This window comes from Lissotriton helveticus, chromosome 7 (genome assembly GCF_964261635.1).
Source record: "Lissotriton helveticus chromosome 7, aLisHel1.1, whole genome shotgun sequence".
In the NCBI taxonomy this organism is placed as follows: domain Eukaryota; kingdom Metazoa; phylum Chordata; class Amphibia; order Caudata; family Salamandridae; genus Lissotriton; species Lissotriton helveticus.
This window is the reverse complement of record NC_136068.1, coordinates 814,994,383-815,018,535: the sequence shown is the minus strand read 5'-3', so window position 1 is coordinate 815,018,535 and position 24,153 is coordinate 814,994,383. Positions and strand designations below refer to the sequence as shown.

Genomic DNA, 24,153 nt, shown 5'->3' with positions numbered 1-24,153 from the left:
AAGCCTCCGGGTAGCTCACCTTAGGTATGCAGTCTAGACCCACTGAGCAAGGGCACCCGGAGACGGTCTGTCCAGTTACAGGGCGCCCCCTCCTCACTGTTCTCGCGGACATCGCTCACTTCGAGGGCCACCTCTTCAATATCACCACATACCGCAGCTTCACCTCATCAGCAGAGCAGTGGACGCCTCTCACCGCCGGGTCTTAGCACTCCGTCGCCGTGTTCGCCGTCGGGAGACTCCCGCTAAGGCCAGGTCAGCGCCGATGCAGGCAGTCACCCACCGGCAGTGCAACAGAGGGGCACCAGGTTGCAGCCAGGACGATCCACAAGCAGCCACTCCGCCGCCGTGTCACTGCACTCTCACCAGGATGCCAAGATGGTGGGCGCCATCCGCTCACACCAGTGCCCCCAGGGCACCGCACACAGCAGGTCGCCGTCGGACACCCAGCCACGGCGTGTCCACCTCTCACCAGCGCACAGCGGAGCGGGGGTGGGATCACCCGGCGTTCGGCCCACCGCTCGGTCGGCAATCCGCGAACCTCCGCTTCAGGGATGCAAGTTGTCGGGCTCCGGTCTCGCTGGGCACCCGTCCGGTCATGAAAGCACGGCCAGGACTCCTCCGCCTCAGGCTGACCCGCGGGCACACAATCAAGGTACGTCCACCACTTTGCGGGGGTCAGGGGAGCGACTAGATGTCCGTCTGCGCCCACCGCACCTCTATCTCAACAGTTAGCGAGCCGCCGCTGCAGGGCATCAAAATGGCGGAATGGCGGGCTCTGTTCGCGCCGAGTCGTCCGCCCGCACTGAATGTCTCTCAGGGCACCACTGCTCCGACTCAGCCTGCGGACCCACGATCTCAGCTGTCCACCTCTCAGGGGCACGAAGGGGAGAGGTCAGGCACCCCAGGAACCGCAATAATAGCGTATGAATAGGCCAGCAGCAGCGGGAGCTCCGCAAGAGCACGTCCGCTCACATCGCCGCTCAAGCCACGCCCCCATGATCAATGTATTTTGATACATTCTCATTGATGCTTCCAATAGATGAGATTATGGGCCTGCCCGGAGGTTCCCTAGGGTTCTTATGGACCTTCGGTAGAAGGTAAAAAATGGGTGATTTAGGGTAGTCTCTTTTGAGGAAACGAAATTCGTGCCAAGAAAGTAGCCCCTCGGTGCGCCATTCGTTAAGTTGTTCCCATGTTTCTGTGATACTTGTGTTATATTCACTCATGTTACTTTTGCAATAGAAATTACCACCCTCTAGTTGATACAGAGCTTCTTTCACATACATTTCTCTACCCCACAGGACAATGTTTCTCCTTTATCTGAGGGTCTTAAAATGACGTTTTTATGCTCAGCTATAGAGAAGATAAATTCCATCTGTTCTTTAGTGAGGTTAATGTCTCCCTTCCTAACTTCGGGACGAGTATGTTTAAGTTTAGTTAATTCTCTGGTCACTACTTCGTGGAAGGTATCTATCGAATCGTGGGGCATGGTAGGATAGAACACAGATTTAGGTTTAAAAGATGTGTTTACGCCCCATCTGTTCTTGTCTCTCTTACACCTACGACCTGTGGGTCTTGTTCATTATCGGATGAAAGACCTCCTAGGGAGTAAACAGTTTGGAGCATATCTACATCCCCCACTGTGAGTTCAGGTGCACTTTCAGCCCCTTCTGGATCTAGTCCTGGTTTCTTTTTCGCCAAAGAGTGCAATTTGGACAATTTCAGCTTCCTAATGAATTTTAAAATGTCTACCCTTGTCTCCGCATAGTCAAAGAGTTCAGTAGGACAGAAGGTGAGTCCTAGACAGAGAGTTTGTTTTTCTTTCAAAGTTAGTGTTCTGGATGAGAGATTAATTATCGTTCTGTTTACCGTTTGTTCATCCATCTTTATTTTATTTTCTTGTAACCACCTCGTTTGGTTCCCATTGGTTTTATGTTGTTCTTTTCTTCTCCTCTGCTTGAGTCGTCTGTTGCGATCTCCCCTGCCTCTTGCTCTTCCCCTTGGACGTTCTCGTGCTGGATTTCGTTTGAATACTGGTGGTTGTAGCATTTCTGCTTCCTTCTTGCGGCGTGTCCTTAGAAACCGGAATTCCTCTAAAAAACTTGCCGGTCTTTTAGTTATTTGGACTTCAGAAACTGTGCTTGTTTGTCTCGATGCATCAGTATCAGAATCACTTGTTACATTGGCTACTATTTGTTTGCCTTCTGTGTTGGTCTGGTTCTGTGTCTTGTTTGTTGAACCTTGTTGGTTGTATAAATAGTCATATTTTGGACTATGTGTGAGAATACACCCACTGTCGTAGTCTCCGCAATCACAATGTAATTTCCTTTGTTTTCGGTATTTAATGACATGCTCTTTGCTCAAAAACAACTAAGAATGGAGGAATTGGCATATTTACACCCATGATATACAGAGCCATCCTGGTCACTCTCACTAGTTCATCTCTTTTCATGCTTTCATTCATTAATGTATGCTCAGACATCTGGATCCATCATACATTTATTGTAGTGTCAACTTTTTGCTCACACACCACTAGCATGTGCCATAAATTTGTAGTTCATAAAATAGTTATTGACTAGTAACAGAAGTAAACGGTTATCCCTACCGGTGCCGTTAACCCCTTAGCTGCGTGGTGTTACCCCCCGTCCCCCCCCCGCTGAGCGGGGGGAGGGGGGCCGCGCGCAGCGCCCGCTGTGCGGGTGACTAGCTTGGCTCGTTATGAGGCACAGTGGAGCTGCCCTCATGACGAGCTGAGCTCGTCACGACCACACCTGTTTTGGAGCGTTCAGCACAGTGGGGAAATTATCTCCGCGTGCAAACGTTCCAACGGCTGTGACGAGCTCAGCTCGTCATGAGGGCAGCTCAACCGTCCCTCATGACGAGCTGAGCTCGTCACTAGCACACAAGGGGTTAATATCACCATAACCAATTGCTAGTGTATATCGTCTTGTAGCATGTTGCCATCTGGGTGACAGCCTTCTATAATCTGGTAATGTTGATAATTTTGCATAGATATTTCTAGCTGCACATTCACCACCTTTTGAATATTCCCCAGGCATCAAAATGAATCAGGAAACATTTTAAGCAGTACCCCTGTGCACCAGTAGGTGGTGTCATGTGGCTCCGCGCCAATGTTGTTCTACTCCAGAAGTGAAGCGCGGAGCAGAATATAGGCACCACTCAGGCGTGCTGATGTTAGTTGTTTCTTTCCAAGCCACAAGGCTCCAGGGCTACTCCTCGTCTCTTCAAAAGACTTTAAGCTCCAAAATTGTTTAAAAAATCCAGTATTTCCAAAATTGTTTCAGATATCCAGTGTGTAATGGAAAATGTCACCTCCCAAGACTACAGAGTTGATACCTTGGAGGGACTTATGCAAACAAGTGTCTGTGACATACTCGCATCCGATATGCCTTTGGTGCCTCGGGTTGGAACACAACTTCAAGGTATGCAGCTCCTTGATGAATCCTAAGGCCATCTGGGACATGAGGCGAAACCCTACATTGCCAGGCACTGGAAGACTCCTCGTCATGACCGGTCGAAGGGTATGTCTCGTTCCTGCTCCCGAAGTCCTTCCAGTGGCTAATCTTTATCGCCATTGAAGTCATCAGGTAAGTCAAAACAGAAGCAGAAATTGTCGAAGTGGGACCGTGCCCCTTCCTTCCACCCTTGAACTCCAGAGATGGTAAGAAGGCATCAATGTGCCTCCCAGTCTTGCTCCCAAAGCTGTTCCTCACCAGAGCAGATTCCGACTGTTTTCCAGAGGTAACCCGAAGTTTCTGGGATGTCTGCAATGCCGAAGCAAACTGCAGAATTCCGTGAAGCCTTGCTCTGGTTCTTTACACGTTACTGGCCCCCTCTAGCGCACCTCCTTGCCCCAAGTAACCCAGGGGGCTCCACTTGGGTCTCTGCTGTCAGGTCCACCCTCAGTGCAAGCTCCACACTAGATACATTGCCAACCCTGATTCTGGGGCCACAACTTACGCCAGACCATGACCAAGGAGCCTCTGATGCCAGGCGACGAAGTGCAACCATTTGAGGTTTTCGCTACTTCATCAAGGCTGCTCCCTGATCCACCTGGGCTGCAGCCTTTGGACAACCCATCAAATTCCAATACCTTTCACCTATCTTAAGAAAGAGCCCAAGGGGCGTGGCCGGGCCGAGCACCAAGATGGCCGCTCGACCATGAAGCTCCAGAGCAGCCAGCACATAAATGAAGCCTTGCGTCTCTGTACAGACTTCCTCGCGACGGTGACTGGGGTGGAGACGCCCCTTGGTTTGCGGCGCTGCCCAGGCTGCTCAGGTCAGTTAAAACCTGTGAGCGAGACGTCGTGGCCTGCACTGCTCGTGGCCTGACGTGGCCCTCGAAGGCCACACGTCAACAGGGTCCGCCGGAGAGCCTGAGGGCATGGTCACGTGCGTGCAGGGCTGTGGCTCTACTAAAATTGAGACCGGGGACTTCTAATGGACATTGTACCTGCTTGGAGTGGAGAGCTCCCCACTAAGGCCGAAGCACATGCCCTACGCTGTATAGTTTACCTGCAACAGGCTGCGGTGGTTGAGTGCTCGTTTTCAGCTACAGCGCTACTCCCCCCCCCCCTCCCACCCCCTTTTGGTCTTCCCATGACCAGTGCTTCACCTGAGCCGACGGGTGTCATGTGCTAGTGCAGCATTACATGACGGGCATTAAGCGCCAGGTTTGAGGGGCCCCCTTCTCCCCGTTTCAGGTGATTGGCGAGGACTGCTGGAGTTGTGTTCTGGGCGCTAGGTGGATGACTACATGTTGGTGACTGCCTGGTGGTTTACTGCTTACAGACATAGCGCTGCTGCATTCTGCACCTTGCTGTACTTTCTCAAACAGCTCTTGCAGCGAGCTGAAGTGTGCCAGTAACTCTTTCTTTCAGAGAGTTTGAAGACTTGGGGGCTAGTAGCTACCGAGGGTTGCCTTATAGTCACGACCTTTTATCCCATCGCCTACATTATAGTGTCATTTTGCCACACGATTGGGTGCAGCAACCCCAAACAGTGCCAACTTTTGTGTGATGCAGCCAAAACCCCTTGCTGCAAGAAGAATGATGAACCACCTGGGGCAGGGGCTCCTTCTTTAGATGGGGCTGCAGCAATAGTGGCAGAACTGGCTTTAAATCTATCCATGCGCGGCTCAACACATTGACGGCCCAGTTGGATGATATGCATGGCCGTATTGAACAACATGGGACCCGCATATATGCCGCTGAACAGCGAATATCAGACCTAGAGGAGGCTCAGCCTGCCACCATCAAGAAAATAAGCCGAACGTCTCCTTAAGGCGGTTGCTTCCATGGTGGAAGATTTGGAGATGCCATCGCACCGGAATAATAGTTGTATAACCGGTGTGGCAGAATCTATGAATACTGGCCCCATGAATACCTATGTTGAGCAGTTCCTTGCGGATCTTTATGGCTGGTTGGCTTTTTCCTCGACCTTCGCAGTGGAGAGAGCCCACTGATCACTTGCCCTGAGGCTAGCACCTGGCACACCTCCGCGATTCATTATCGCTAAGCTCCTCAACTTCTATGACCTAAACACAGCTCTTCGAGTAGTCCGTGACACGGGGACTATTCAACATCAGGCATGGCACTTTACTTCATCCTGGACTTTACACCTATGGTCCTGGAGGCACTCTGTAAATTTTTAGACATTAAAAGCACGCTTCAGAAAGCAAATATATGCCATGCTGTACCTGGCATGAGTTTCCATCCATATAAATGGCAAACCCATGTTTCTGATTCACCAGCAGAAGCTGCTAGTTTTTGGAAACAACATCTAGTGGAACCTGCTCTCAATACAACTGATGGAGCTGTCGCATCCTCTCAATCGTAATCGGCAGTCTCTTGAGGATCTTCTCGAACTGTTGCCCCCTATGCTGTACACTCGGTCCCCCTGCTGTCCTTCGCTGGTCTGGTGTCGGGTTCCTGGGCTGTGGCATGCTGGACCTTTGGGTGTGCACCCTTGGCACCATACTTCTGTTGGCTGCACTATGATTTATCAAGACATATAAACTTTTTTGGGCGGTCTCCAATGGGTGTTGCCTCCCCCTAGGAGTTCTCCTACAGTTTGAATTATCAGTTTCTTAATCGGGGAATGAAGGGATTCTCCGGATATTGGTTGTTTATTATCTAATGTGGGTCCTGGTTTGGAGCTTAGGGTTATTTAGTGTTGTTTACTTTGATTTTTCTACAGGAAATTAATTACGCTGTTGACCATGCATGTGCATATCCTACACATCCCCACACATACACACCTCTTAACCGTTTAAATGACCCCATCAGTTGAAGGATCTGGGACACTACTGTTGAAATGTATTACATGGAATGTCACAAGAATCTCCAATTCACGAAAAGGGCGACCAGTCCTATCTTACCTTGCCAAGCACTCTGTTCAGGTGGTGTTTCTACAGAAAACTCATTACACTCCACATTCTACCAACCGCTTTCCATCACAGTGGGGAGATAACCTGTTTTTGCTAGTTATAGTATCTTCTCTAGGGGGGTATGTATCCTGATCCACAAATCAATTTCTTTCAGGGTACGAGAAGTAGTTGCTGATCCTGAAAGTCGAGACCGCTTAGTTGCTGTAATGATGTGGACTGAGACCCTCCTACTGGTTAAGGTGTATGCCCCAAATGTTGATTCACCTGAGTTTTTTCCTAACATATCTGCACACAATTCCGCTATCCGCAGACACTATATTAATGGGAGGCGATTTTAATCTTACACTTGACCCTTTTGTCAGACACGACTGGTACTGAACAGATAACTAAGCTTCATTCAGTGCAGGCATTCGCCTCCCTATTGCAGACCTTCCTCCTAGCAGATGCTTGGCGAGCCCGAAATCCCACCAATAGGGAATAATCATTTTACTCCGCTCCTCACGACGGAACCTGGTCACGCATAGACCATCGGTATCTTTCTCCCAAGCTTATGCTAGCTGTTAAAGTAATTGAACACTTCCCGGTCACGCTATCATATCACTCACCAGTATTTCTGACCCTCCGCAACCCCACTGTTGTGCGCCTTCGCGCTCCCTGGCACATCCCCCGCTGAGGCAGTAAATGACGAAGTTTTTCGCGGCGAGATGCCATAGAAGAATATTTTCAGTTAAATACTGGCCTAGTGGAGCTGCAGGCTACCCTTTGGGAAGCTGTTAAAGTGTACATTAGAGGACTCTGTATCACCAAACATGCGGGAAGACATTACATTTGCTTTTCTCTCCTGTTACACCTTTTTATATACCTCGCGGTCACCCCCTGTGGGTCGCACTCACCGACTACCTAACCGAGGTGGCTATGGTTTGCCTCTACAATGGGCAGCATCAGTTCCTGGCCTCGCCTATCACTGCTGATGAAATCTTGCAGGCCAGTGACGACTTACAAGGTGCCAATGCCCCTAGCACTGATGGATTGACGGGCGTATTCTATAAAAACTACAAGACCCTATTGGTTCCCCATTTCATGAAAGGCCATGTGCCTTTCCTTATTGGTAGATAAGATAATTTGCCCATTCCAAACTGTTTTTGTCCCAAACCGATCCACATCGGCTAAGCTCCGCACAGTGTTTGTGGTTCTTACCCAAATCAGTCCTGAACTTTCCGCCGCTGCAATAATGTTAGACACCGAAAAAGCCTTTAGCTCACTGGAATGGTCCTTTCTGCACACCACATTCCGGAAATTAGGAGTCCCTATGGGCTTCTCGGCTCTTATCCGACCCCTGTACCCACGCCTGCTGGCCCAGCTTCGAGTAAATGGCGACCTAACCGATCAATTTGCTCTATTGTGTGGCACCAGACAAGGGTGCCCTCTATCGCCCCTCTTGTTTTCTTTGCCATGGACCAACTTGTGCGGCATCTGCAGGAGCTACATCAACAGTGCGGGTTGACTTCATTCTATGCTGATGATGAGATGCTATTCGTTCGAGACCCCAACACTAATCTCCCTCCCTTGCTTTAAGAAATCGTGCGCTTTGGAGTTTACTCTGGCCTCGCCATGAATTGGCAGAAATAGGAGATTTTCCCACTGACAGATGCCACTACACCTTTTACGCTGGTGCTCTGCCTACCCCGTGCTCCCCCCACCCCCTCCTCCGATACCTGGCCATCTTCTTGCGTCTGAGTGCTCCAGAGGTTATCTGTCTCAACTACGGACCTGAAGTCGATAGACAGGAGAAACCAATTGATCGTTTGATCAAACTTCCGCTCTCGATTGCTGATAGAATTGGCATCATTAAAATGATGGTGCTGCCCTGGTTTCTCTTCTTGTTCCCAAATGTTACCATAGCCCTTACAGCCACATTTTTTATATGCTTTGAGGTATGCTAATTAGATTAGAATCAGTTGGTGTACTTTGACTATGCCATACCAGCTCAGAGGATTTGTGTCCCTGCTTTTTATTTATATGACTTGGTTGCGCAAGTACATTATGAGTACAATTGGTACCACCCTGACACTAGACTGCAATATTTGAAACCGGAGTGGTCACAAGCCTGCTCTTGCTCTTTTTCCTCTATTATACCTCGAGGCCTTCCCAGGCCACCGTCCGAGGTGCAAACATTGCATACCACATACTGGACTTGGGTTAGGTTACAACACTATTTGAATGCTGACCTCCTCTATTCCCCGCACATACCATTGCAGAATAATCCCTGGCTGCCTCTGTTAAAGGGTACCTGTTTTGTTTATGTATTTTTTGTCGTTTTTGCAGTAAGGTAAGAGAAACTTGGCTGGATCCTAAAATGGCTCTTAGCTTTAACATTGACTAACAGGGAACCTCATGTGGAAGATCAGCTCTTTTGGGGATTTGCTAGAGCACAGAAGGCAGGAGAGGACCATCTCCCAATGGATTGTGCTCTGCATTAAAGTATGCTACACATTGGCTCAGAAGCAGTCCCTTGAAGGTTTGCGGGCTTATTCCACCAGAGCCAAGGCTGCATACAGGGTGCCTCACTCCTTATGAAGCATTACACTCTAAACAGCTAGGTCTGTTGAGATTGGCATTTTTACTGCTTGGTCTTGTAAGCCCATTTGGTTTTAGCCAGATCAGATGCACCACCTGGGAGATACTGCTTTGATGCACTGATTCACTTGACTTGTATGTGCAGACACTGTTGTCTCAATACTTAGTTCATTGCCTGCTCTCACCGTACTCTCAGCCACCGTCATATTCTGGCTCATTTCTATATTTATTATACCTGACTAACTTTCCCTTAAGATCTAGGGATATTGACAATGCACCAAACATGTGATAACATGGCCACCACTAGCCTCTCTAACAGCACGTACATCGGACTCACTCCCCTCTATGTCCGGTGTTCATGACACCTATACCGCTGATAACGATACCGTGCGACCACAACGCAGTACCTGTTTACAACCACCGCTATGGGGAGGTGAAGAGCCAATATCAGCGTTTTGTAAATAACTAATCCCTTCCCAAGCCTCAAGTTATCCTATAGCTTGTACTATCATTGGTTATAGTTATAGCGTTCGAATACAGGACAGGACTCATTTGTGAGGCCCTAATAGTTTCACACTCCCTATAGACTTCAGCATTATATAGGGATCGTTCTCATACCTAAGATGGCCGCCGCATTGGCACTGTTGAGACTTCGGCTCGCACGGGGGCAGTGAATGCATACCTTTTCCAGCAATGCGCATGCGCGGGAACGAGCCGTGTGACCACGGCCCCCGCAGATCCCACTGGTCGTGAACGCGATGGTTACAAGAAGGAGGATGTTTGTTCGGACTCTCTACCAGTCGCTCCAGGTACCGACAGGATACCGCGTGGGGGTAGGTGTTGCAGGCAGAGACCGCACACCACTTGGTTAAGTTTTCATGCTCCAACTCGGTGTTTGATGCCATGTCCGATTTCGCCATTGTGACGGTCCGGGCTAAATGTGACGCTCCGGGCTCAATGTGCCGGTTCTCGATTGTGTAGCCTAGCCGCCGCTTCCCAGTTGCTGCGGGGGCTGCCTTGCACTTGCAGTCTAGATAGGGCACATCGGTCCCCACCTGGTTGCTTTCTGTCAGGCTGGCGCGACCGTGTCGGCCCCGGCTCTCTCCCTCCGCTAGCTACTGTGTGTGGAGTGGGGGGGGGGGGGGGGCTGATCTCGTTTTGTCAAGCATTTAGTCTTTGACTTCCTTGTGGAGGGGGGAGTCAGTTGCCCTCACCGCCGCTGTGTAAATGCTCAGGCTGCCAGCCATACCGCTCCGAGTAGGGAGAAAGGTATACATGAGTGACGGCTCCATCCCCGAGCCCCGCCCATCGAGCCAAGTGACGCCTTAACTACGACTGATTACTGGCTCCCACTAAGGTTCCCTCTCCCCTCTGTTTCCTCCCTTAGGTACCTTACTCAAAGGTGCAGGTCCCACAGGAGCAGATTGCGGGTCACCTTAGGGAAATTCTTACGGTAAGCTTTACACTATACACTGTATTACCCGTATCCTATCATTTGCAGTCTCACTTGAGATTTTTAAGTACCACTACGGGTGTTCTTTGTCTAAACAACACCCACTGTTTTTAATTCTTGTCACTAGTGTGTCTTCAATTGCGTAGAGAACTATGTACCTAGTTAATAATGGAGTACCACACTGACTGCCTTCACTGCTGTGTGCTCTCCCTTCCCTTCTAGGTTGCATCACTATAAGCAGGTCCAGCCGGCCTGCTTGTTTACTGACCTCAAGATATAAGGTTGTAATTTAATATTCACTGTGTAGTACTGAGCACTTAGGTCCTGAAGAATTGCAATGATTGCAAGAAACATGTCGACCTGATCAGAGGGTTGTAGATATTTTGCTGTGAACCTTCCCAGCACGTATCTCCCCTCCCACCGTTTTAACTAAGGGAGTCAGCCACGCTAATAAAGTTCCCTGTGGGCTGACCCACCTTTTTTAACTCACCACCACTTCATGACTACACTTTCACTTGCCCTCTCACACGCTTGCACCATATGGCTGGAACAAAAGATCTCCAATAAAGAGCCCCTTTACGGGTGCCCGTCAGACATTGCAGCGCCAGTCTGACGAGGAGCAGAACCCATATGATGAAGCATGACACCTAGCTTGCTGGGTGTGTGAGGGTTTTAGTTCCAAAAAGAGAATTCCCCCTCCCTTTTTACTGTCCTCTACGCTACACGCACACTCCTAATTTCACAGTCCCATCGGGGAACTTTATACCCTTCTTGTGTTACTAGATACTGCTTTGATATCTGTTCAAAAGGTGAGGAATCTGTCCTTGCAAGTATCAGAAGAACAAGTTATTTGCTTCTGTAACACACTTTATGGTAGATGCTCTTTCTAACCATGGATTCCTCACTAATCCTTCCCATTCTGTGGACTGGGCTTTTCTCCGCCTGAAAAGTTCCCAAATGTAGAGATCTGCACACCTTATCAAAGCCAATTTGATGGCTCTGCAGCTGGTGGCACGGACAGCTTTGAAAGAAACTGCATCAGTGTGCATGTGTGGCGCCTATATGTGCTTCGACACAGCATTTCCGTAGTGAAACATCTATGCAGAGCTGCACAGAGCCAGCTACTAGAGCGCACGAGTACTGCTTAAACTGTTTCCAGGTCCAGTCTGACACCAGGGGAATACTCAAAAGGTTGGAATCTGCACTGAGCCACAGTATGTAGCAGAAAGAACATTACTGAATGTAAGTAACTTGTTCGTTCTTGCCGAGGTATTTGGTTACTTGGACAGTTGGTTTTAAAGGGTTATTGTATTTGAGGCAGAGCTACAGTGATAACTGTGTTTTGATTTGGAGCCACATCCGGATATGGTCTCAAGAGTTTAGTACATACCTTTAGCAATCTTCTGTCCAAATCCATGTGTTAGAGCAGATGCCGATTACTGCCAGGCACTTTTCCTGAAATGTCTTGTTCTAACATCCAGGCTCTGACGTGGCCGATGTTGTCATGGGGTTTACCCTGATGCCATGGCCATTGAAGTTTGAAAAATGTAATTAATAGAGTATCGCCAGAATTAGCTCCCTTTCAGTAGTTCTCTGTACAACCAACCTTGTGTCTCCCAGTACTCTTGAGTTAGATTTGCTTATAACCAGGTTAAATCATTTGTAATCTATAGTGTCTGGTGCTCGTCAAATTCATAGATTCCCCTTCTTTACAGATCATGGTTTTACTTCTCAGTCTTTTATAAAAAGAAAAGTTGTCTGAGTCTAGCCAGGAAAATGCAGAGTTAATGTGAGTGAATAGTAATTTGCTTATTCTTTCCAAGAATAGTTGTAATGCACAACTATGAGAAAGATGTTAAGACGAAGAGGAAGTAAACACCTATTTTTGGCTGGTAAACCTTGGTATTTCTGGGAAAGGAAATAGGCATGGAGTTTGATAATAGGGTTGCTTTAGGTAGAAGGCCATGGTTAATCCACTCTTAATCACTGTCAAAAGTTTGAAGGTTATACCATTTTTTCTAAATGTTGTTTAAGATATTAATTTAAAAAGTGCATTGTTCGCTTCCCCAATCTTCCTTCACCCCCTGTGCCCCTCCCCCATTCAAACCCTAGTTCTCATAAGTTTCCCTTTTCATATTCAAAATTGTACCTGTGTGCTGTGCTGCTTGCACTTGTGAGAAATGCATGCTTAGAAATGGGAGATAAACATATGATGTTAAATTCCTTATTGACTTGCGGGCACTCGTTTCCTTAATGTCATTTTATTCTTTTCTTTCAGAAAGCCTTCCAGACAGGAACAAACACACGTTTGGATGAGCGTACCTTTGCTATGTGTCAAATAAAGAACCAGCCCCTTGTATTCTTCATGCTAATGACCCATCCCAATTTATACAGAGTTGACAATTTGACTGATGAGGTATGTAAGATGTGTTGCCTTCCTTTCACCTACTGCTACTGCCTCCTTAATTTCAACTTACAAAGGTGTGAATTTTCTACTAAATATCATAAAATATTGCCGAAGAGAAAAGCCGGTTGTATATGTACATCCGCCCACAAAGTGAATTCTGGTGATCCCCAATATAAACCCTCCTATGCGTATCTCCAAAACACTCACCATGATAACAAACGTTATAATGGCTTATAGAGACTTTTTTCTGCATTCCCTAAGATGTTTACCTCTTAGTAGGATTTTGTCAGAATTATTTTTTGGGGGGGGGGAACATTGAATAATTGAGTTGGGGTGTAATAGATTACGAGAAAGCAGTTTGACATTCCCTCTGAGTCTCCACCACTTACGCTAACATGTTTAACAGACTGTACTATCCTAATAGTCCCTTTTTCGCCGTGAATTCTCTTAAAATAGCTGTAGAAATAAAGGCAGTCCACCTGAGAGCCCCAACCAAAAAGTGTGTGTGTGTGTGTGTGTGTGTGTGTGTGTGTGTGTGTGTGTGTGTGTGTGTGTGTGTGTGTGTGTGTGTGTGTGTGTGTGTGTGTGTGTGTGTGTGTGTGTGTGTGTGTGTGTGTGTGTGTGTGTGTGTGTGTGTGTGTGTGTGTGTGTGTGTGTGAGAGAGTGTGTGAGAGTGTGAGAGTGTGAGAGTGTGTGAGTGTGTGAGTGTGTGAGTGTGTGAGTGTGAGATGGATGGATGGATGGATGGAGATATGCGTGCTGCTCAGGTTAAAAAGAATATGTAGCTGTGAGGAAGAAGAACTTAAAAAGGCCCAATTTAACTCTAAACTAAGATTCCTTGCCTGTGGTTACTCTGCCCAAATTATTCATCCAGCTATCTCAAAAACAGAAAAATAAATAGGGTCAATATATTTAACAGACAATCAAACATGGACACCAAACAATGCGACCCAAAAACCGTAGATCGACTAATCATGACATATAGCAAACGAGCGGCAACTAAGAACTATAGTAAGGAAACAGTGGCTATTCATTTTAAGCTATCCTATCATTGGCACGCTGCTCCCAAAGAGACCGGTCATCACCTTTAAAAGATCACTTTCAATGAGCAATGCCCTTGTCAGCAGTAGTCCAGAACTGTTGTATGTCTGCAATTGCCTTTCCTCTCAAAAACATTTTTTAGATGCAATGCTTGCTCGGCATGCCACTTTGGTGTAAATACATCACAATATGATACTCCGTTTCATAAAAAGCCTGTAAAATAGACAAACTCCTTACCGGCAGAATTGGTTTTGATGTGTATTTACTTGCATGTATATATTAATTAAACTATATAGTGAGTATGAAATTGTAGTTGCATAAACGCATTTTGCAACATATCCGAGCAATAACTAACATGGATCCCTTATATCCAGTGGCTCATCAATTCAAGAAGACACATAAAAATAATGTGAGTTACAGTAAATATTTTGTAATTGACACAGTACCTAATTTGAGGCGAGGAGGCAATCGAGAAGCAATATTGTGTAGACTGGAAACAAGAAATATTTTAGATTTAGAGGAAAAATCCTAATGGGCTCAGTGCTAGTGAAGAGATATATATATATATATATATATCTGTAGTAACTGGCTTTTGAGCTTTTTCTTTTCTGTTCCTTCCCCTATATGGATATCTTTAAGCAATGCCCTTAACAAAAAGAATTGGTCTTGCTATTCCAAGGGGTTTTACATGTTGATTATGATATGCATTATATAATTTTTTTAAGTGAAACATGAGGGGATTTCTGTAAGAAAGTGTATTTAAATAGGCAGCAAACATGTTAAGTTTATATTGTACAATAATAGGCACATTGTTGGCCTTTTAAAAGCACTTAGTCTCTTTAAGGGATATAAGTTTGGCTGGTATACTTTGCCCACAAGGGCGGTATTGAGGCAAGAGATAGTTCACAAAAATGGAGCTCTTTAAAGGATTGAGTGGTTATAGAAGATCATAAAACCACAAGATACACTAAGACCACATCGATCAAAAAATAACATAGTAAAGGAATCATTGTGGAGATTGTTTTGATAATGAATAAACAAATGGCATTTAATCAAAACGTACAACATGCATTATGCACTTTTTATTGCAGATTTTGCCCCAGTGTACTATTTGGTTATATGAATTATATGAAATTATGGCAATCTGCCATTTTTTAATTGAATAATTGCCTACATTGTAAAAATACGTAATTTTGCATAGGTGTTCTAATAATTAGTATTTTAATATAGGGATTGGCCACTATGCACATATAGACCTTATGTATGGTTTAAACTCAATAACAATGTCTTTTATCTTGTGCAAACAAAAAGAAAAAATTAAGAATAATATACTTGACCATTTGTTCACAGTATCCGTGATATGTTTACAGCCAAGAAATGTCGAGGGGTAGATTTTGTTTGAGTATTTAGAAGTATTTTGTCTATCATAGAATCAACTAACACTATGTCACTCTAAAAGGGTGTAAACTTTACAGGATGTCATGTGATCAAGGCCAGGTATGCCTAAATGCATCATGGCGGATGTGAGAACACTAGCAAAGTGCTCATTGGTTTTGTTTTTCATTAAACAGTTGCTGTATTTCATTAAACAGCAACACCCAACATGGAACGCCAACGCGTTTTGGCTTACACCTTCAACCAGGCAACCCCATGACCCACAACCACCATATATTTCTTTTTAAACTGTGTTATGTTCTTCATTAATTTCCTGTCAACAGCATCTGGACCACCTACTTCTCCATCATGTCTCACAGTTTCAGCCACATTGGAGTTACTTCTGATTGCACGCCGTGCCATAAATCCCAAATTCGCACTACATGTAAAATTTTAGTTTTTAGAGGTATGATGATCACTTTATGTGTGGACCAGAAATTGAAATTCTACAACTGAAAATTCATTATTAAATGATAATGCTCAACCAATTAAATACCTGCCATACTGCACAGGTTTACAACTGTTGTAAATTGCATATTTAATGGAGTGTCATGTTTCTTCAATACAGCCCAATGGCATATATATTGTTGTTAAACCACAGTATTAAATTGCTAATGCCTATATATAATTTCCTATTTTTCTATTGTGAATATCCTATGCATCTATTATTATTTCAAGATAAAGTATAAGTGCAACCAATATGTATAAATTTTTTTATTGGATCACCTACTATTATGGTTGTGTCCCAATATTGTTGCACAAACCACATAAAGTGCAAATGCATACTTCTCAACAATTTCCCACAGGGATCAGCCACACCCCAACTAAAGTGGAAGTTATTTCTATAAACTATTCTTGTGCTCTCATCGCTGTCACCTAAAGTGCTGATGCATAGACATAAGCACCAACTCGAAAGTAACAGGTATATCCAGTATAAAATGCAAATACTGTTTCTAAACAAGTCGCGCTACCTATTCTGCCAAAATGCCTCTAAAGTGCAAGTGCATATTGGTAAAAACTCAACTCAAATCCTAAAATGCAAATGTTGCTTATAGGAGTATGCATATATGATATTATCACTCTATATATGCTAATAAAGTGCAACTGCATAAACAATATTGTTGCACAAACCACATAAAGTGCAAATGCATACTTCTCAACAATTTCCCACAGGGATCAGCCACACCCCAACTAAAGTGGAAGTTATTTCTATAAACTATTCTTGTGCTCTCATCGCTGTCACCTAAAGTGCTGATGCATAGACATAAGCACCAACTCGAAAGTAACAGGTATATCCAGTATAAAATGCAAATACTGTTTCTAAACAAGTCGCGCTACCTATTCTGCCAAAATGCCTCTAAAGTGCAAGTGCATATTGGTAAAAACTCAACTCAAATCCTAAAATGCAATTGTTGCTTATAGGAGTATGCATATATGATATTATCACTCTATATATATATATTTATATATATATATACTTATAAAGTGCAACTGCATAAACATGAACGGTTATGCAAATTAAAGTGCTGGTGCTATATATAAACAATTACCACTATGGTTCAACTTCCATTGCGATCCATTCCCTTTTATTGAACCATATGTTCTTTGGTGATCATATGAGGGTCAATGAATCCTCATAAATCACTCTGCATGCAGCTTTACACTGTGGTACGACCACTTGTGACTAATCTGATTCTTTAACGTACTGTGAAAAAGCCTGCTACAAGTCCCTTTCAACATTCTCTAAAGTACAAGTGATGTACAGTGCATCACATAATATTTGAATCAAAAACATTTCCTATTCAGCATATATATCAGTTCAGTTCTCAGATTCTGGAGGTAATGTGTGCCACTTGGTGTGGTTGTGGATTTAGCCTGAGTATTCGAGAACAGCAGTAGCTCCCTGTTTTTAGTCAAGACCCTCGGTTTGGCTTCCCTGAGAAGTTTTATGGATATCCTCTCTCGGAGAACGATGCAATCATCAACCTGGCTTATGTTTCAAATAATTTATCAGTTGAACAGATACTACGTGCCCTTAATATCTGACTTTAGGGTATACTCCATTTCAATGAGCGTGGGTGACCACTATTGCCATGTAGAATAGAATTACAGGCACACATTGGTTTGGATGGAATTCCTTACCACTTGTAACTTTACATCCAAAAAAACTCAATTTCTGACATGCTCCATTTTATAGTCAGCTGTATATTGTAGGGATTGGTGTTCAAATTTGCAACATACTCACTCAATTCCTCATCTCCATCCCACAGGATAAACAAATAGTCAATGAGGCGCACCCATGATGAAACCTTACTAGTGTGGTGTGCATTACACTCAGCCCATGCAACTTCTTTCTTCCACCAGCCTATATAGATGTTGGCATACATGAGGGCAAGTGCTGCCCCCATCGCTTTGCTTTGTTTCTGGAGATATCTTTTTTTTTTAAGAAAGATGTTAGGCAAAGAGAGAGCATCGTAATATGTTGCGCAAGTGCCCGTGTTCTTGATCTTAAAAAATAGCAGCAAGCCTCTATACCATAGTCATTGGAAATAGATATATACAGAGAACAGACATTCATAGTTACCATAATATATCTACTACCCCAAGGGGTGTTATTGATCTTGCATTAAAAATCATTCGTATCCTGTATATACAATGCAAGACATGTGACTTAATTTCATAAAAATAAATCTAAAAACCTGGAGAAGTTCTCTAGTAAAGACCCCATCATACTAACAATTGGTCTCCCTGGAGGGTTTCGAAGATCCTTGTGCACCTTAGGGAAACAATAGATGGCCGGTGTCTTGGGGTGTTCAATCTTTACGTACAATTGTTCCTCAAGTGACAGCCGCCCCTGTTCAGCCCATCCCTTGAGCATAGTATGATACTCCCTTTGATGGTTATGAATAGGGTTACTTTTCAATTTGTGGTAGTGTTCTTTTACCTTCAACTGTCTGCTCATTTCCCTGTTATATTGACAGGTGTTCATAATGACGTTGCCGCTTTTATTTGAGGATAATAGGTCTATTATTCCTCACCATAAACTTATGGCTTTTCTGACGTTCAGCCGCCCTCAGTTTATTGATGTCATCCGTTAATAGTTCATAGAACACATCAATCAAGTTACCACTTGGTAATTGCGGTATGAATCTACTTCCAGGTTTCAATCTGCTGTCAGTGGTATGATCTGTTGAGAATCCTATTTGATTGAGTAAGAGGATTTTGATTTCATTTGATGCCGATATGGGCCCACTTGTCTCCTCACTATCTAGGCTGTTCATTTCTAATATGTCCGGAATATCACCAATGGAGAATTGCACAGCATTTGTGTCAGGATGACTGATACTGGTGGCCTTTCTGGGGTTCTTCACAGCAAAATGCTTATACAGTTTTCATTTTCTTACAAATTTGTAGGCCTCTATCCTAAAATTGACAAAGTCCGGTCCTACCGAGGGGCAAAAGCTTAGGCCATAATTCAAAATCTTTAGCCAGCCTGGTGTGAGGGGGACACCCAAGGTGTTAATCACAGTATTGTCCGCATCCCCTTCCATTACATTAAAATGTTAATCCTGTGGTTCTTTTGTCGCTCTCCCCTTTCCTTTTCCCCCTCCTAGTTTTACATTGCCTTGCCCTAGGCCTCTGCTCTGCCCCCTGCCTTATTGGGGCAACACCATCCTCTGCAGCTGCATCTCTTCCTGAAAATCCAATTTTTCTCTGGATCCTTCATCTGCAGAGGACCCTGGTTCGGAACTTCCTTCTGTGTCATTGCACTGCCCATTATATTCAACTTCTCCTTGGCTCTAAAAGGCTCATATTTCTTGCCAAATGTATAGATCTTCCCAAATTAATAGTCCAATTTGTCTCTGTTGAATTTGTGAGCCTGGCATTCCTCCATTTTCTTGAGGAGTGCTTTCACTTCCTCCTTCTCTTTGACTATCTCAACGTCCTTTAAGAGTAGATCTAGAAATGCTGTTTGCTCTTCAATGCGTTGCCTCGCATGGGTAATGAGTGTTTCCATTAGCCAAAAGGAGCAACCTTCTGTATTTGATCTCCATTCCTCAAATAAATCTACATCCATATACTCAAACATGGGCATCACAAAAATGTGCACCCGGCGTGTTATCCTTTTGCACTCAATGTATCTGGTCAGTGACATCGCCCACCATTTTTTGGATTCTGCAATTCGTGCTTACTCCAATTCTCTGATCATCACCAGTGGTGTTCTTGCAGCCCCCATTCTTTATCGGCATGTTGCTGTTGTTGTTGTGCGACTAAATACATCCTGGGCCACTTTCTCCCACTGAACTCTTTGTGCTGTCATCTTAAAAAATATATATATTCGATTAATATCACGGTTCTGTACAGGCTCTCTGTTCCTCTGATACTGCACTCAAAATCTCACTTAATTCAAAGCCATTCGAGACCAGAAAATAGCCTAACAATATGTAGCTGTAGTCAGATGTTGCTAAATTGAGATATATATATATATATATATATATATATATATATATATATATATATATATATATATATATATATATACACACAAACACACATATACATTTACATACACATACATACACAGCTCGACCAGGTACTTGCCAAACTCGCAGGCCGGTGCTCTGCTCGTGAAGGTGGAACTGCTGTACACATCTGTTTCAACACTTCCAAGGAAGAACTTTTTTTCCTCAAAGTGTTTTTTTGCTATGGCGGGTCCCTCTAGGATCTCAGAAGCGGAGCTAAAGGGGTCAGGGTAGTCCTACCATGCGTCCTTTTCTTTCTTTTTTTAAAATGTTTTTCTTTGAGACTCGGCTGAAGCAGAGTCTCAAGATGGCTGCCAACACTTCCCGGTGAAAGTGCTGGCAGCCAATCAGATTTCAGCACACGGACTGTCGATTCCTCAGAAGATCCGCGCCGCTAGATATACAAATTTGGTATTCATTTAATACCTCTAAAGCTAAGGAATGGATTTACACTAAATCATAAAAATGCTTCTTCCTGGACCAACATCTATCTTTTTGGTAAATTTGGTGTAATTGGTCCAGTGGTTCGGGCTGTAGTCCTCTTCAAATCCTTATGGGAATTAACATGGGTAAAATTATTTTCAGGGCGACTTCTTGCAGCGTGCTGTTGGTGATTTGGACAAGGAAATTGACTTGACAACTCGTAGTCTCCCTCGATCCCCTGTGCTATTTCCTTCCCAAAATGCCCCTGTGCTTTCATGTCCAGTTACTCCAGAAAAATCTCCCACTCGCGAACTTGTGATCATGGACCAGAACAAATATGGGGCTGTTGTCCATTCCTCACTCATCGGGGTGGTGTGTGTCCATTGGACATCCAAATATAGCTAGCAGCTTCAAATGTGGGCCCTGGAAGGGAGCAAGAGCAAAGGAGGAATGGCCCCTCGATCGGGAATTTGCCAAGCGCAGGAAGAGCATTGGTTCGCAGCCCAGCCCTGCAGATTCTACAGCTGTGCTCAGCCCGGACCTTGTTTGACACTTTTAAGGCATTGTTGTTAGCAGCACTGGATTGTAAATTAAACCCTATCCTTCATTGCCTATTAGCTATTGAAAAGGACCTGAATAAAAGGATTTTTTTTTTCTCACGAGATGATCCCACAGTGTTGACAGCTGTTTCTCTGGGCCTAAATGCACCACGGGCCAGCACAAGGTATGGCGCACAGAATTTTGGCACAACACGTGGAGCACCCTAATCCTTTTCCAAGTTGATACCTGATTGCTTACCTGGCCAGAGATGTGACTGGTTTGCATGTTATCGGACCAGACAATGAATAACAATACGCCAGTCATTGGCGACAAGGTCCATAGATGGTGCTTCTTCACAGCACAGGTTGAACCTGATATCAGGACCTGTAGCAAGTATGTTCTCTATCCCAGGCACTGTAGCAAGTATGCACTCTATGCCAGGAACGGTTTCAAGTATGTCGAATGGAACCAGAGATAACTGTTCAGGGGCATCCAGTAACTTTACCCAGAGTGAGGTACTTTACATCTGCCACCTGATTCAACCCCATTTGTAGTGATTTTAGCAAATATACCTAGTCTTCCTCCTGGCGCAAAGGAAGACCTCAACTCAAGAACAAAGTTGTGTATTGTTTGAATTCTAACATTGCAACAGGTTTGCAGGTGGAAACCCACGTTATCATTTTACATAGGACATCTTGGATGGGCGGAATTAAGAAGAATTGTGACAGGGATTGTATCACCATCAATTTTAACAGCCCCTAAGTTGTGGATAGGATTTTAAATTTGGCTTCCTGTTTTAATCCTCTGGGTTCAAACTCTGCTCTTGTGGCCCTCCCTCTTGGTTATTTTTATAGACCCCAGATTAACCCATTGTTTCCATCTAGAAGTTTGCAGATGTGGGTCAGGGGAGCCAGCGTGAGGTAATCCCAGGAATAGTCACATCCAACCGATTTGTGCCATTGAGTTCACTAGACTACTGTGATTGACTTTGAGCGTAGCTCCTCTCAGGCCCAATATTCTTCCAACACAGCGCCCTGTTGGTCTCTTGGAATTGGCCTGATCAGTTCATAAGGGGTGCAACTTTATTTCCTGGAATATCACAGGCTTGGCAATTAAGTTTAATGATCCAGAATGGGTACTTTTAAAAATAAAAAAGGTTTGATGTGATCTACCTTCAGGAGAAGTGGGCTACAGAAAATTGTTATTGTTTGAAAGAATATCTATCAATCAATCAATCAAGGAATTTGTAGAGCGCACTACTCACCCGTGAGGGTCTCCAGGCGCTGGGGGGTGGCGCTGCTACTGCTCCAACAGCCAGGTCTTGAGAAGCCTCCTGAAGGTTAGTAGTTCTTGGGTCTGCCTTAGGAGGATGGGGGAGGGTGTTCCAGGTCTTGGTGGCGAGGTAGGAGAATGATCTGCCACCGGATGTCGCTCTTGGGATGCAGGGGGTGGTGGCGAGGGAGCGTTCGGCGGAGCGGAACTGGCGGTGCGGGGTGAGTTGTCTGTTGAGGTATGCTGGTCCGGTGTCGTGGAGTGCCTTGTGTGCGTGGGTGAGGAGCTTGTTGATGGGCAACCAGTGCAGGTCTCTCAGGTGGGGTGTGATGTGGCTGTGTCGAGGGATGTCGAGGATCAAGCAGGCCTAGGCGCTCTGTATGCATTGCAGTAGTTTCAGTAGTTTGGCTGGGGTTCCCGCGTAGAGGGTGTTTCCGTCGTCCAGCCTTCTGCTGACTAGAGCCTGGGTGACCATTTTTCTTGTGTCGGTGGGGATCCACCTGTAGATCTTGCGGAGGGTGTTGAAGCAGGAGGATGAGACGGCTTCTACGGGAAGAGCCAAAGGGGGCTTGGTTACTTTCATTTCTTTAGCAGTTCAAGCCAGTCCTGTCATGTTGTCATCAGACTGTCCCACTCTACAGGCATTGTTGCTAGCTAGCGGTGCAAATAAGTTAATGTTTTTAATTTTTTATAACTCATTAGTAAGCTTGCCTGAAGTATGTAATATATCATAGTTGGGTTCTTTTTTGAGAAATGTGACTCGGGACAAAGTGTACTGCTCCAGTGTCCTCATAGCAGGAAATTTTTAATGTCCATCTGTGTGGGGACCCTGGGCTTGAAGGGGGTCAAAGATGTAGGTTCTCCACACCATTCAGGCCTGCACATGGAACATACCTACTATGGCTGCCTATTTAATGCTATTATGAATGAGTTTGACTTAACCTCGGCTATGAACAAATTGCCCCCAGATAAGAAGGATTTTGCGCTCACCTTCATCGGGAGAGGGTGTGAGCCCTCCATCAATTTCATTTTAGTCTATGCACCCTTTTTTCTTACATAAGGGACTTCACCGTCCAGGAGAGCTTCTCTAGTGACCACAACCCGGTGTGTGTATGTGTGTGTTAACTGGTTGCCCTGTGCATCACAACGATTAAGAACATAGTCAAGGTGTCCCTGTTATCTGTGGAAGGGTGGAGGAGACTAAAGTGGGCTCAGATCATTCCTGATCAGTATCAGATATCCTGGAGGCTTTTGATAGTGTGACAGGAGCTATAGCTAATATATTACATGCGCAGGTAAGCGTTTATCTCATATAGGCCCTAGATAGTTTGATTCTGAGTGTTCATGTGCCACTAGGAGGTTGAAGAAAGCACTGAATATCAGACCAAGAGATTCCATGTCGGTCAAGGAGTATCGTAGACAATATAAAGCCGCCCTGGCAAAGCACAAGTCTGCTTTAAAACAGGAGGCCTGGTTAGATTTGATATAGTCCAACACCCTGAAGAATAGTGTGAGACGTTGGCCTGGCATATGCTGCCCACTAGTTATAGTGGGCACCTTGCACCAGTCTAAACAACCCTTATTGATGATAGGTTTACGACAACCTTTATTGAAAGCTATCCTAGTGGCAACAGTAAATAGCACTATATACAATGGGCCCCAGGGGGAGACCAAACCATATATTAAGAAAGTGGAATAAGAGCCACGACTTGACACAGTGCATAGAGCACGTAGCATCGCTAGGACTCCAAGGAACCACCCAAGGTAGTGACACAGGGGACCCACCGGGAACGTGTGCAGTGTGAGAACACAGCTGCGAGCTCCATACAATCCTGTGGGAAAGTCGTGGTTAGAATTTTAAAGATTAAGGACACTTCGGATAGGACTTGGAGCAAACCCTTTTAGACTTAGAAGGTTCTAAGGCCAGCACGAATGTGAGCACCGGAGTACTCGTGTTACCTCACCCAGGGAAGCCAAGTGCATAGGTGCCAAATGGTGTCGGGACTAGTCGCTGTTTTCAATGGGGAGTTGCTGCAAAGTGCTGCTGCCGTGGGCAGGAAAAGTGTCCGGTGCG

At 45.0% G+C, this 24,153-nt stretch overlaps 1 protein-coding gene across 1 annotated transcript in view; it reads left to right on the top strand.

Moving 5' to 3' along the window:
- Positions 1 to 24,153, top strand: part of SEC24A (SEC24 homolog A, COPII component) — a 619,052-nt gene that overhangs the window by 552,846 nt on the left and 42,053 nt on the right. Inside the window, exon 19 of the mRNA XM_078653273.1 lies at positions 12,718 to 12,855. Coding sequence (XP_078509399.1) covers positions 12,718 to 12,855 — 138 coding nt within the window. The remainder of the gene's footprint in view (positions 1 to 12,717; positions 12,856 to 24,153) is intronic.